A 15,326-nucleotide genomic window follows, 5' to 3' on the forward strand; every position below is an offset into this window, starting at 1 on the left:
CTATTCTGTCATTCAAGTGTGGTTTTAACCTTTCCACTAGCACTTTTGTTATGACCTTACAGCACACATTGCATAGTGCTATGGGCCTGAACTGGTTAATCAGCTCTGGGTTGATGATCTTAGGTACCAAAGCAATGAGGTTGGAGTTTGCTTGTCTTATAGTTTCTGGATTCCTCCAACACATATCTATGAATTTCTGTACTTTTTCTTTCATGCTATCCCAGTTATTCTTATATATGAGAGAAGAAAATCCATCACTTCCAGGTGCTTTCAGGGAGCCAATGCTAAAAATGGCTTTCCTCACTTCTTCTTCATTTGGAGGTGTTATGAATCTCCTGCAATCATCATTGGTAAAATCAGGTGGGGCATAGTATTTTAATTCAAAAGGAACAGTCATTACCTCATTTTGATAGATATTTTTGAAGTGGTTAATAATGTGGTTTCCTAGCTCCTCCTCTTCTTAGATCCACTCCCCATCTATTCCTTTGAGCTTCATTATTCTATTCTTTCTCCTCTTGACAATTGTTTTAGTATGGTAGTATCGGGTGTTTCTATCTCCATCCACGATCCACTTCTCCCTCAATTTCTGCAACCAAAAAGATTCTTCTTTGTCCAAAATGTCATCTAGCTCTCTGTTAAGTTTTTGCTCTAGTTCTTCAAGATAGGGATTTCTTCCGATTTGTGTTAAAAATTGAAAAAACTCAGAGTACACAACTCGGACAATGCGAATTCTTTGGTGATGAAATTTTGCTACACAAATCGCATGGTCCGATTTGCAGCTGATGGAATTTGAAATCTGAAACGTGAAATTCGGACCCTCCGTTTTTCTTGTTCTGGATAATTTTTTTTACATTTTGAGGGACACAACTCGCACGATCCGAGTTATGCTTCCTCTGATCCCACAACGAGGTGAAACACCTCTCCTCCCCATACGCGAGTCTAACACTTCCTTTGCTTCCATATTCAAATTAAATTTCCTCTCTACACAGCCTCACAGTCTCCTACTTTTATTCTAAGGAAAAGTCCTAGAAATTAATATCACATATCTAATATTGCAATTAATATTTAATATAAAAAATACTTAAAATTTTAAAAATAAAAATATATAATAAAAAAATTCAAAATTTAAACCCAATAAAAATTCATTTTTTACTTCAATTTTTTACTAAATTGTTTGACAACGTACTGTAATGTTAACTGAAATTAATTACTTATAGTATTGTAGATTTCGTAACATTACTCAATTAAAAAATAAAAACCGCATCACTCTTTCATACTTTTTCACCTATTTTTTATAGATAAATTTTTTATAAGTTTAATTATTTTATTAATTTTTATAATTTAATTAATTAATTAATTAAATTCTTATAATTTAAAAATTTAGAATTAAATTTTTATATTAGATAAAATTTATAACGAGATGGTTAATAGTTGTTATTTGATTTTAAGAAAATATATTAATTTTAAAATACTTTACATTTAGAATATTTTGTAATTCATCCAATAAAAAAAAGAAAAATAAATATTTTTTTAAAATTGTATTTTTTTAACAAAATATAGTTAAAGAAATCTAATTGAAATTTGTATCTAATATATAGAAACTCAATTACAAATTTTTAAACTACAGATCTAACTAAAAATTTGATAAAATGATATAAACTAATAGAGTAATTAACTATATATATTATTTCGGGGGTTACCTGAAACTGGACTGATTGGGCTTGATATGTGTGGCTCAAATGTAACACCTTAACTTTTAGCACGTCATGATCGTACAAAAAATAAGGCGTTACGGACATGATTTCCTTTATTATAAATTAGTATTGAGCCTTTACGTCGATATTGCGTTTTAGTTTTTAAGAAAAAAAAATCAGAAAATTATTTTTAGTAAATAAAATCACACAATTAATAATAATAATAAATGCTATATAAATAAATTCAATATAAAATTCGAAGACAATACCTATCCCTCCGTATAAAATAAAATCTAAAATAACAAAGGCGAGGGAATTCTATGAAAACAACTCAAATAAAACTAATAACTGTCCGCAGCTTCAAGGTGAGTCTTCGAACCTGTGTCACTGAAAGGGTGGAAGATTTTGGGGTGAGAACAAACCGCACGTTTTCAGTAGGGAATGGGAATGCCGTAAAAGTGATGAAATAAAGTGCAAATAATTAATTTTACTCAATAAAACTATATTTTTATCAAACCCTTTGAAAATACTATTGGTTCTACTTTAGCTAACTAATTACCTCGTTTTAAAATTTTTTAAACTCAAAACAAATTTTAAATATAAAACTAGTCACATTACCCGTCTCTCAGTCACATAGTTAATCCTCAGTCAAATGTCAATTCGTAATCACTTTAATACATTCACAAACAAATAGTACAAGCAAGAGATTCAATTAAATGTACAAGCAAGTCACAACAAGACAAACAGCACAATCACAAATAAATAAGACAAGCAAGCGCAATCAAATGCAAATGTGCAAACAACATAATGCATGTCTATCTTTAATGTAGGCCATGAGCTCATGCATACAATGTGCTTATAAGTCGTACGGCTAGGCCGCATACAGTGTGACTTTCCAAATCAATAAGCGTACATCTGAAAAACAGTTCTCAGTGTGTGGGCGTCCCCACTTTACATTTGGCACTAAGGCCCAAACAATGTCACATCTACTCTCCTGTGGCAAACAATCTCTTTAAGTTAATATATTCTTTAAATCCTTGTTTTCTGCTCTCCTGTGACAGAGATTCATTTTCTTAATAAACCAAACTCAAATAATTTTTATTCAAAACCAACACCTCTCTTTATAACCTTTCCAAACCTCTAAAACCACTTTACTTACAACAAGTTCTTCTTTCATACAAAAATCAGTTCTTACTTAACCATAATTTTTCCAAACCAGCTTCAAAACCATTTTAAATTTAAACCTCTTTCAAAAACTAAAAGAATCATTTATTAAGTAAATCTCACGGCAGGATCTTGAGACTTTAGGGAGGACGACAATCAAACTCGTTCTTTAAAATTAATAAACTCTTTGAATCATAATTCCTTAAAATGTAGTTCTTTAATCAAACTCAAAACATAAGTCTTCTTAGTAAATCAAACCCAAACATACATCTTTTCTTAATAATAAATCAAAAGCCAAATAATACAATTTCTCAAGTCAAATTTTTTTCTAAAATATTTCAAACAATGTCTTAAGTTTCATAATAAAATTTCGATAGCATCTCCCCTAAATCTCGGACTCTGTCACCCTTTTCGGGTTTCAACTGAACCATTCTCAACCTCCTTTCAAACATTTTCAAAATTAGAAATCATTTTCAAATCTCAGTTCAACACTAACAAATCAAACCAATTCCATTGTCAAAATCTTTACCGATCTTCAGAATCATTTTTGATAAATCAATAAAACTCATTCCCAATGCAATATCTCAAATCAATTCCAAATGTAGATTTATTTTCAATATCAAATTAACCCCAACTCAAGAAAATCATTTTATATAGTATTTAATTCAATCGACTTTCTAACTCAACAATCAGAATTTTCAGCATTCCTAAATAATTAAGAAATCAAATACATATTCATCACATTCAGTCACAAATACAATTTAGACTTATCATTCAGTCATTCTAAATAATCATAAATTATTTACAAATATGCACTAGACTTACATGGCATTCATAGTTTAAAACAGTTAATTTCAAAATGAAATCGCCTACCTCCTTATGAAATCAAAGTCAACAAAAATTTCAAAAATTTTTTTTGACCGAACTGCTGAAGAAAAGAACGTCAGAAATTACCTCCTAGAATTTCAATTGGTCAGACTCAAAAAGAAGAAGAACTATATCACCGCCAATTTCTACCGAACAAAAATAACACTAACATATAAAAAAAAAAGATATAAACACTTTTATCGAATTAGATTTTTTATTGGAATTACAAATTACAAAAAATCGGAGCCGAAATATCATAAGGAGTCACGGTTCCTCCCTCACCCTCGGTCTCTCTATCTTTCCTTTCCTTCCTTATGATTCGGTGATAAAAGAAAGGGAATAAAAGATAATGATAATGATTAAGGATAAGGCATGTGAAGGTGTCAAGGTCATATGTATACCTATGTGTACTAAAGTCACGTTTCCATTTTTTTCCTTTTGTTTCCTTAGCTTGATGGCTTCGGCCTTTCTTCTTCTTTTTTAATAATAATAATAATAATAATAATAATAATAATAATAATAATAATAATAATAACATTTAAAAAAATTAATTTAAATTTTATTTATTAAAATAATTTTTAATAAATAATTTAAATTAATAAAATAAGTTATAATTAAATTAAATTTTACTAAGCATAATTTTTTATTTAATTATTTTTAATAAAATAATTTTTTTTAAAAATAAAATCTCAATAAACATAATAATTCATAAATAATTAATTATTTAATTTTTAAAAATCTGGACTTTACACCAAACGTTGAAAAGAAGAGGTCTTAGGCTGGCTAGCGTCCGTAAGCCACCTTTTGAATTGTTTGTTTTGAAGAATGAGGGGTGGTACCTGCAAAAACACTCCGATGCCTAAGTTAGTAAGGGGTTTAGTAGGTTTTGAATATATTGGAACTTAAGTATACCTGATGGGTGTCAATGTATTTATAGGTGATGAACCAATAATCACTGTTGAAGCAGTTCCACTTCTGATGGTAGATAACCGTCCCTTTATTTTAGGGTTGTTGAGATATCCCTTCTAGTAGTGGAAGAGAGATTTACGGAGGCAGTTACTTAGATAAGTGCTAAGTGTCTGCTCATGTTGATCCCGACCTCTTTGAGGAGGTCGGATAGGCGGTGAAGGCCAATCTTATAGATTAGGCCTTTTAGTTTAACTTGGGCCTAGCTTATCATTTGGGGCAGGGTATGAACAGTGCTCCTACTTGAATCCGACCTCTTCGTTGTGGGTTAGGTTTGAGTTTGAACACAGGGATACTTAAGTCGAGGTACCCCTTTTAAGTCGGAAAGCCGACGTGATTTGATTTTAAAAACCGACGTGATTTCAAATTATCAATCGTCGTGTCTTGTCAACCGTCACATCCGTTTGGGCTTTTCATATTTACACGTGGAGGAAAGTTACATTGGTAACGGCGCATTCTTTTAATGATTGAGTCATTTTACGATTATGGGTCTTTTGGACATGCCTTGTTGAGGTTGATGTAGTCCACGCACATCCTCCATTTGTCATTCTGCTTCTTAACCAACACCACATTTGCCAGCCAGCCAGGATCCTTGACTTCCCTGATGAATTCAGCCTCTAGCAGGGTTTGCACTTGTTCTTCGACCACATGAGCTCGCTCTGTCCCGAACTTTTGTCTCCTCTATTGGAAAGGCCGGGATCCTGAATAGACTGCCAACTTGTGCGACATAAGCTCGGAATCTATTCCGAACATGTCAGAAGCTTTCCAGGCGAAGAGGTCGGAATTTTCTCGTAGCATCTTTACGAGCTCTTGTTTCAGTTCTGCCCCTTATGTTGGCTCCTATGTTGGTGTTTTTTCCGACCTCTTGCCCAATTTGGACTTCTTCCATCTTCTCTCCCGGGTGTGGTTGTAATTCTTCTTTTACTCGGGTTCCTCCGAGTTCAACTGCATTAACTTCCTTACTTTTACCTCTAAAGTTTAGGTTTTTATTGTAACACTTCCTTGCCAACTTCTGATCTCCCCTGATGGTAGCAATCCCATTGGAAGTTGGGAACTTCATATAGAGATGAGGGGTAGAAACGACCGCTCCCAGCTGATTTAAAGTCGTTCTGCCTATTAGAGCACTATAAGCAGAAGCTGCATTGACAACAATAAAGTCAATACTTAGAGTTTTAGACTTCATCCCTCTTCCAAAAGTTGTGTGCAGGGAGATGAAGCCTAGTGGCTTGATAGGCGCGTCTCCTAAGCCGAAAAGGGTGTCCGGGTAGGCTTGAACATTATATCGGCTGAGCTTTCTTGATCTATAAAGGTTCTATGTAGATGACCGTTGGTTAGGATCATTGTGATTACCACCGGGTCGTCATGCCCGGGTATGATTCCCTGTCCGTCTTCTATGATGAAAGTGATGGTGGGGAGGTCGGGTCCATCACTTCCAACTTGATAGACTTCTTTCAGATGTCTTTTTTGAGATGACTTGGTCAGCCCTCCTCCGCAAATCCCCCTAATATCATATGGATATGTTGTTCGGGAGTCTGCGGGGGCGGGCCCCTCCGTTCATGTCCTTCCTTATCTCTTTTCCTCTTTCCATGATTGTCCAACCTTTCCATGAGATATCTATCTAGCCGACCTTCTCTGGCAAACTTTTCTATCACATTTTTTAGGTTGTAACAATCATTAGTGGAGTGTCCATACAATTTGTGGTATTCACAGTATTCATTACGGCTCCCCCCTCCCTTTTTGTTCTTGATGGTTCGGGGGGGAGGAAACCTTTTAGTATGACAAATTTTCCTGTAGACGTCGACTAAGGAAAGTCATAGGGGAGTATAGGAATGGTATCTTATAGGCCTTTCGGACCCGACTTCTTCCATTCTTTTGGGCTCCTTCTCCTTTTCTTTTGATTAGTGAGGGTGCCCTAGCCGCCAGCTCGGTTCTCGTAATCTGGCGTTCTCCTCCATATTGATGTACTTCTCAACTCGCTCTTATACATCGCTCAAAGAAGTCGGGTGTCTCTTTGAGATGGACTGGAAGAAGCGTCCTTCTCGGAGTCCATTGACGAGACCCATTATTACTGCCTCAATGGGAAGGTCTTGGATTTCTAAGCACGCTTTATTGAACCTTTTCATGTAGTCTCTCAAGGATTCTCCAACCTCCTGTTTCACTCCCAGTAGGCTGGGGGCGTGTTTGACCTTGTCTTTCTGAATTGAGAATCGCAAAAGAAACTTGCGCGAGAGGTCGTCAAAACTAGTAACCGACCTTGGAGGGAGGCTATCAAAGCACTTTATGGCCACTTTTGTCAAAGTCGTCGGGAAGGCTTTGCAACGGGTAGCGTCGGAGGCATCAGCCAAGTACATTCGACTTTTGAAATTACTGAGGTGATGCTTCGGGTCAATCGTCCCGTCATACAGATCCATATCGGGGCTTTTAAAGTTTCTAGAGACTTTAGCCCTCATGATATCCTCAGTAAATGGGTCTTCTTCTCCCCGTGGGGTGTCCTTTCGATCCACGCAAGAATCCTTGTTTCGGAGATTGGATTCCAACCTCGAGAGCTTTTATTCAAGCTCTCTTCGTCGCTCGATTTCTTTTCTTAGGCTTTGCTCCGCTTCACGTTGTCACTCCAACTCTTGTTCTAGCTACTCGAGTCGACCTTAGTAGCCATGTAGGAGTCCCATGAGGTCGGTGGAATGAGGTTGCTCCTCTTTTTCAGGCTGATGAATCTCAGAGGAGACTTTTTTTTATCCCTGTGTATTCGAAGGACCTTCACCACGCGGCCCTTCCGCTCCTTGTAGGGATATTATCGCTTGGTCATTATTGACCGCGTCCTGATACTCTTGATCGGACTCAGATGCAGTGTGTCCGTCTTTATGCTGATCATCCGCCATTATGCGATGATCTCCAAGTCCCCGACAACGGCGCTAATGTTTCGGGAGTTACCTGAAACCGGACTGATTAGGCTTGAATGTGTGACCCAAACGTTGGAAAGAAAGGATCTTAGGCTGGCTAGCGTCCGTAAGCCGCCTTCCGAGTTGTTTGTTTTGAAAAATGAGGGATGGTACCTGCAAAAATACTCCGATGCCTAAGTCAGCAACAGGTTTAGCAGGTTTTGAATATATTGGAACTTAAGTATACCTGAGGGGTGTCAGTGTATTTATAGGTGATGAGCCAATAACCACCGTTGAAGTAGTTCTACTTCTGATGGTGAATAACCATCTTTTTATCTTAGGGTTGTTGAGATCTCCCCTTTAATAGTGAGAGAGATTTACGGAGACAATTACTTAAATAAGTGTTAAATGTCTGCTCATGTTGACCCTGACCTCTTTGAGGAGGTCGGATAAACAATGAAAACCAATCTTATGAATTGAGTCTTTTAGTTTAACTTAAGCCTAACTTATCATTTAGGCCAAAATACGAATATATATATATATATATATATATATATATATATATATATATATATATAATTCTCTCTAACTAAGCTTAAAATTAAAAGAAAATAGAAAAAAATTACAGCTATAAGAATTTACAATAATCAATCGTTTTCTATAGATTTTTTTAGTTAGACTTGGAGCTAATAGACAACTACAGGAACTTATGCTTAATTTTTTGTATGAGAAAATATTAAGGCTAACAATTTAATTTATTTTATCAAGTATTTTTAGCCAATAATTTAATGTTTTTAGTTTAATAATTTAATATTATATCAATATTTCTAAATAGTATTAATTAATTATTGATAAAAAAAAATAAATTATGCTGATTCTTTAACGCTGCGCCTTTTGTATTTATTCATCAGTTTTATTCATTCATAAGATTTTAGTTCAACTTTTACGAATAAATTAAAGTTATATTATTGATTGATTCTGGTTGTTCCACATTTATATAATTTTTTTAAGTTGGCACTAAAAATCTCCTATGATCTCTTACCATATTGAACAAAAAATTGGAAATCTTTTCCCCCTATAGTCCTCTTGCCCAAAAAAAAAATTGCAAAACGGTGCGTTTTAAGGAATAGAAGAAGAGAACACAGTGATGCCAGCTGTGTTGTGAGCTGAGCACATTGCTTTAGCTGTCGTCCTTCTTCTTCAATGTCCAAATCCCTATTCCCTCCATTTTCTTAGGGTTTCTTTTATGCGCTTCCACCTTCCCATCCTTTTTTCTCACAATCATCAAACCCTAAATTATTTCAATTCAATTTCAATGTGCCCAACCAGGTTGCGCATTCTCACAATTCCTTCATAATTACCTTTGTTTCGGTAACTAGCCAAATCGAAAGCGTTGTTCTACAAGGTACCATCTTCTCGAATATTCTTCTTGTTCTCTTAAATATTTATTTTTATTAATTGCGGCGTGCATTTGGAGCGCTCAATTTGATGTGCTTTGGGTTTTTGTTTGGTCCGGAACTAATAGAGATTTGTACGTGTACTCTGTTTTTTCAGGGTTTTCTTTTGTATAAATAAATGGCTGTAATTCTAAGCTTATTGTTGTAGAAGTTGTAGCTATAAACTGTGTCTTGATTTATGAGTGTATGATTGGCTAATTGGTATTATAGTGTGAAATGCACGATTCACTGAAACTTTAGGGTTCTTGCAAAAATAGCTGCTTCTTAGCTGATTATTCTATATAGCAGCATGTCTGGACTGTATGGTAGCATGAACTAATTTCACTAATAGTGCAGAGTTGTTGAAATGTGTGTAGAAATCAAATGGTAGTTTTAATATGTACTGTAGATTGCATTGCATTTGCTGTGCGATGCAATTATGTTTTGTGCACCAAAGGATATCCCATGTTTATCATAGCAAACTCTATGCAGAGTGAAGTCATAAGATTTCCCTATTAGATGTGCTTACCTATTAGGATAGAATAATTTCATCATAGAAGCTCCAGTGGTGAAGATGTTTTCTTCTCTCGTGCTTTGGAATAAGAGAACATGCTGAAGTAAAATATAAGGCTTAATCAAAGTACATAAGTTGATAATAGGCATAAGATTGATGAGCAAGAGACAGAAGTCTAATCCATTAGAATTATATAATAGTTATTCATGCATACATTTTAGAATGACAATTTACTAGCTCCTTAGATTAATGATATGCAAGTGTTCATTATGTTATGGATCTTTACATATATTTATTATGCATTCTTAATTGAAGGCAGAACTACTCTTTCTTCAGGCTTATATTGATATCTTGAACTCTAGTTGATGAATTCACGTTGTTAGTTGTTGGCTCCAATTGCAATATGAGCAGCTCATATGCCGAAAATCATGTGAGTAACTTATTCTAATACAAATTATATCAATTGCCTATTTGTAATATGGTTAATAATTATACAATCTTCTGCAGGATGAACGGACTGTGGTTGGCTTTGAAGTTCCAAAGTCACCTGACTCTAGCTACAACAATGTATATCCAGGAAATGAAGATGAGACAAGGGATCCACCTATGGTTCCTTCACATTTGCAGCACAGTTTGCTGGGATATCCTGCTAGTATAGACAATTCAACAACTCTTCCATCGCCTCAAAATGTGATTCTAAATCATCTTTACATTGAGAACAGAGAGCCACCAAGATCTGTGGTGGCTTTGGGATTCACTCATCGCTTTCGTTCTAAGTTTGTTACAGTTGTGCTCTACAAACCAGTGCAAAGAAGGGGAAGTACAAGCGTTTGATGTGCATAATTGAAAACTTAAATCCCTGTTGGTTTGTAATGATTTATTGTAGACTCCATATTTGAATTAGCGTGACCTGATATTTCAATGAACATATAGATTGGTTCTTAGTAACTTGGCTGCATAGTTGTAGTTTTAAAATGTTATGCAGTAAAGGTTGAACAACTATTTTACTTAGAGAAAAATCATGATTGATTTAAGAGAGGAGTTCATTTGCTATTATATACCTTTTTTTTAAGTAATAAATTGCCTAATAATGAACTAATTGTTATCTATTATCTGTTTATTTTTGTACGTGGAATTAGAAATGGTTATCTTTGTTAATAGCGTGTATTGCAATAGTGGTGCATACTACGGTGGAGAGGAAAAATGGTGAAGAGAATGAAGATTCTCTTTTAGGAGTAGTTGGATAGTTATCATATGAAGTGCGTCATTTTGTTTTTGTTAATTAAAGGGGAGGTTGAATATTCGTCTTCATTCTTTGCGCGCAAACGTAACTTCATAAAATTGACATGCAACTACTGTTGGATCATTGTTCATTGTATATTCATTGTATATTTGCTTTTGTGGTCTATCTTGTAAATTGAGATATTTCAGGTGACTGTAATTTGTTATGTTAATAAATAATCAGGCAACTCACCTTATCGGTGAATAATGTCATTAGTAAGATAAGTGATCATCTTATGAATATTACAACAAACAACAACAACAAAGCCTTGTCCCACTAAGTGGGGTCGGCTACATGAATCAAACGACGCCATTGTGCTCTGTCATGTATCATGTCTACAGAGAGACCGTTTACATGTAGATCTCGTTTGACCACCTCATGGATAGTCTTCTTAGGTCTTTCTCTGCCTTTCGCCCTTTGTCTATCTTCCATCTCATCCACCCTTCTGACTGGATGTTCTATCGGTCTTCTTCTCACATGTCCAAACCACCTGAGACGCGATTCAACCATCTTTTCCACAATGGGTGCTACTCCAACTCTCTCCCTTATATCTTCATTCCTTATTTTATCCAATCGCGTATGACCACTCATCCATTTCAACATCTTCATCTCTGCCACACTCAGCTTATGTTCGTGCTCCCCTTTAGCTGCCCAACACTCCGTACCATACAGCATAGCCGGTCTTATAGCGGTGCGATAGAATTTACCTTTAAGTTTTAAAGGCACTTTTTTGTCGCATATAAAACCAGATGCACTCCGCCATTTTGACCAACCTGCTTGGATACTATGATTTACATCATGTTCAATCTCTCCATTATCCTGTATGATGCACCCAAGATACTTAAAACTTTTAACATTTTCTAGGATGTTTTCTCCAATCTTCACCTCTATATTGGGGTTTTCCCTTCTCAGACTGAACTTACATTCCATATATTCCGTCTTGCTACGGCTTATGCGCAGACCATACACTTCTAAAGCTTCTCTCCATAACTCCAACTTCTTATTTAGGTCTTCCCTTGACTCTCCCATAAGGACGATATCATCGGCAAAAAGCATGCACCATGGCACAGGCTCTTGGATGTGCTCTGTGAGTACTTCCAGGACTAATGTGAAAATGTATGGGCTTAAGAATGATCCCTGGTGTAATCCTATACCAATAGGGAATTCTTCCGTCACACCACCTTGAGTCTTCACACTAGTTGTGGCCCCATCATACATGTCTTTAATTGCCGAATATATGCGATCCTACTCTCCTCTTTTCTAAAACCTTCCATAAGACCTCCCTTGGTACCCTATCATACGCTTTTTCCAAATCAATAAACACCATATGTAGGTCCCTTTACTACTACGATACCTCTCCATCATCCTTCTTAATAGGTATATCGCTTCAATGGTAGATCTTCCTGGCATAAATCCAAATTGATTCTCTGTTACTTGTGTCTTTTTCTCAACCTCCGTTCTATCACCCTTTCCCATAACTTCATAGTATGATCATAAGCTTAATCTCTATAGTTTCCGCAACTTTGTATATCCCCTTTATTTTTGTAGATAGGTATCAAGGTGCTCTTTCTCCACTCATCAGGCATCTTCTTTGACCTTAAATCTCATTAAAAAGCTTGGTTAACCAGTTGATGCCTTTTCTCCAAGACCTTTCCAAACCTCAATCGAGATATTATCAGGTCCTACTACTGTCTTGCCATTTTTCATCTGCTTTAAAGCCTCTTTTACCTCGAAGTCTCGAATCCTTCGATAGTAGTTAAAGTTTGATCTTCTTCCCTTGTGCATAATCGACCAAGACTCGGAAGAGTCTGTCCCTCATTAAATAACTCGTAGAAGTAACTCTTCCACCTTTCATTAATCTTCTCCTCTTGGGCCAACACCTCTCCATCCTTATCCTTTATGCACTTAACCTGATCCAAATCTCTCGTTCTTCTTTCCCGACTTTACGATTCTATATACCTTTTTCTCCTTCTTTTGTGCCCAAAGACTGGTAGAGACCCTCATATGCTCTTGTTTTTGCTTCACTTACAGCCACTTTTGTCTCTTTCTTAGCTGCCTTATATTTTTCCCAATTATTGCATTGCGGCATAAAGACCACTCTTTAAAACATTCCCTTTTTATCTTTATCTTTTCTTGTATACTCGCATTCCACCACCAGGACTCCTTGTCTCTTGGTCCTATTCCTTTAGATTCACCAAACTTTCTTTTGCTGTCTTCTAATAACTTCTGCCATCTCCCTCCACATCTCTTTCGCGCTTCCGTTTCCATCCCACTTTGCCTCTTCTCCTACCCGTCTTAGGAAGTTTCTTTGTTCCTCACCTTTCATCCGCCACCACCTCGTCCTTGGGTTCTTCGTATAATGTCTTTTCCTCAACTTTTGCTCAACGCGAAAATCCATGACGAGCACCCTATGTGGTTGTCAACTCTCTCCCGGAATAATTTTACAGTTAATGCAAATTTCCGGTCGACTCTCCTTAACAAGAAGAAGTCGATTTGAGAGCTTGTCATGCCACTCTTATAGGTTATAAGATGTTCGTCTCTCTTTTTAAAACATGTATTTGCGATAAGAAGATCAAAGGTTGAAGAAAAGTCCAAAATAATTTTACCCTCGGCATTGATCACCCCGAACCATGGCCTCCATGAATACTCCCATATCCAGTCACTTCTCTCCCAACATGGCCATTTAAATCTCCTCCTAAGAAAAATCTTATCTCCAAAGGTATGCCTTGAACCAACTCTCTAGATCCTCCCAAAACCTTATCTTGTGTTGTTCGTCCGAACCCACTTGCGGTGCATAGGCGCTAATCACATGGAAAGCACCTCCCTCCACTACAATTGATAGAGATGATCCGATCTCCCACCCCTTGACATCCACTACGTCCCTCTTCCACTGCTTATCCCCAATTATTCCAACCCCATTCCTATTCTTCACCTTTCCTGTATACCAAAGTTTGAAGACAGAAGTATCCAACTCCTAGCCTTTGCACCAACCCATTTCGTTTCTTGTAGGCACATAATGTTAATCTTCCTCCTTGTCGTGGTGTCCACCACCTCCATGGACTTTCCTGTTAGAGTGCCTCCAACCCCATTCCTATTCTTCACCTTTCCTGTATACCAAAGTTTGAAGACAGAAGTATCCAACTCCCTAGCCTTTGCACCAACCCATTTCGTTTCTTGTAGGCACATAATGTTAATCTTCCTCCTTGTCGTGGTGTCCACCACCTCCATGGACTTTCCTGTTAGAGTGCCTATGTTCCATGTCCCAAATCTCAACCTTCTGTCGTTTCGACCTTTACCTTTTACTTTGTGAACTAGCTTATTTACCCTCGTCCGTTCACGAAAACGCGAGAACCCTTGCTCATTTAACACTACATCCGGGCACCGATGCAGCGGCTCTTGCTTTGACACCGTACTCGAGCCATACGACGCGTTGCTTCTGGGCAACGACCTAGCTTTAACGCAATAATGTCTTTGATTCATGTCATGGGGATTCGGCTATATTTTTATGTTGGTTGCCGAAGACCTAACACAACCCTCCTCCTTTATCCGGGCTTGGGACCGGCTATGTACCGCAAGTGTAACATAGGCGGAGTTATCTTATGAATATTATTGTAGATAATTTGTCAAGAGATACTTTTCTTTTTTTTTAAGAAGTTGTTGGTCAATGAGTTAAAAATGCATATGCATACATGTAAGTACGTTAAAATGAGTAGCCACAAAAAAAGTGGTCAACTATGCAAAACATTGATAAGCTAACACATTATTTGAGCGAGTCCTGAGGTAATTTACTTTTTAAGTTAAAAGACTCAATTTATGGTACCTATTGATGAGATAACCACACTGGACCTTCTCTCCGAGAACATGGTAAAATTGTGGACTGACTACTCCATAGCCATAAACATTGCAATGAATTGTCACGGTAGTTCCACCGAACTGGAGACCAACTCTCTAAATGCCCTTGAAAGCAACACTCCCTCCTCTTCAATTACTTAAAAGTTTACCATACTTTCAATTAATATTCCAATTGCAAGTTTACAACAATAATACCCATTGTTAAAGTTCAACCTTGTAATTTATTTCAATTTCCAAATTGTGAGACTGCAATATAAATGAAGATAGTCTGACAAAGCCTAACCTATAAAATTATAAAAAAAATATTTTTATTACATCAAATCCATACAAATCTAAGTTTTTTCGGCACTTAAGAAGATACTCGAAAATCATTTACTAAGAAGACATTTATAAATTATTGTGAAGCCCAGTGGCAATAACAATCCTATGAAATAAACGAAGACATAGCAATAAATATAAAATATAAATAAAAATCGACAAAGATTTTGTATGTTGGTAGCCATGGGCTCAAAATCTAAAGACTCCAAGGAGTGAGGAGTTTCACGTGAGGAAAGTAAATTTGAGGCCTGTCGCCTCTGAAACCTTTTTTGCCTTTTCGAGGCAGTAAGTTGTTAATAATAACACACCTCATGCAATTACTACTATTATAATGTGGCACCCGAATTTCGTATC

General features: G+C 36.4%; 1 protein-coding gene across 3 annotated transcripts; it reads left to right on the forward strand.

Moving 5' to 3' along the window:
* Positions 1-8,651: 8,651 nt before the first annotated feature.
* LOC130945002 (SNF1-related protein kinase regulatory subunit beta-3) lies at positions 8,652-10,582 on the forward strand. Of its 3 annotated transcripts, none has more exons than XM_057873636.1 (3): positions 8,652-8,975; positions 9,836-9,950; positions 10,028-10,582. In XM_057873636.1, exons 2-3 carry the CDS (start codon positions 9,924-9,926, stop codon positions 10,352-10,354), a joined length of 354 nt encoding a protein of 117 aa, XP_057729619.1. In that variant the 5' UTR covers positions 8,652-8,975; positions 9,836-9,923; the 3' UTR covers positions 10,355-10,582. The 3 variants fall into 3 exon arrangements, with proteins under 3 accessions (XP_057729619.1, XP_057729620.1, XP_057729616.1); XM_057873637.1 differs by having other exon boundaries at positions 9,840-9,950; XM_057873633.1 differs by having other exon boundaries at positions 8,663-8,975; positions 9,857-9,950; positions 10,028-10,581.
* Positions 10,583-15,326: the final 4,744 nt, after the last annotated feature.

The sequence above is a fragment of the Arachis stenosperma genome, chromosome 8, assembly GCF_014773155.1.
Source record: "Arachis stenosperma cultivar V10309 chromosome 8, arast.V10309.gnm1.PFL2, whole genome shotgun sequence".
Classification (NCBI taxonomy): domain Eukaryota; kingdom Viridiplantae; phylum Streptophyta; class Magnoliopsida; order Fabales; family Fabaceae; genus Arachis; species Arachis stenosperma.

Coding starts and splice junctions, on each gene's coding strand:
- LOC130945002 (XM_057873636.1), top strand. CDS start 9,924: ATGAGCAGCTCATATGCCGAAAATCAT. Junction 9,951..10,027: donor GCTCATATGCCGAAAATCAT/GTGAGTAACTTA, acceptor AATCTTCTGCAG/GATGAACGGACTGTGGTTGG.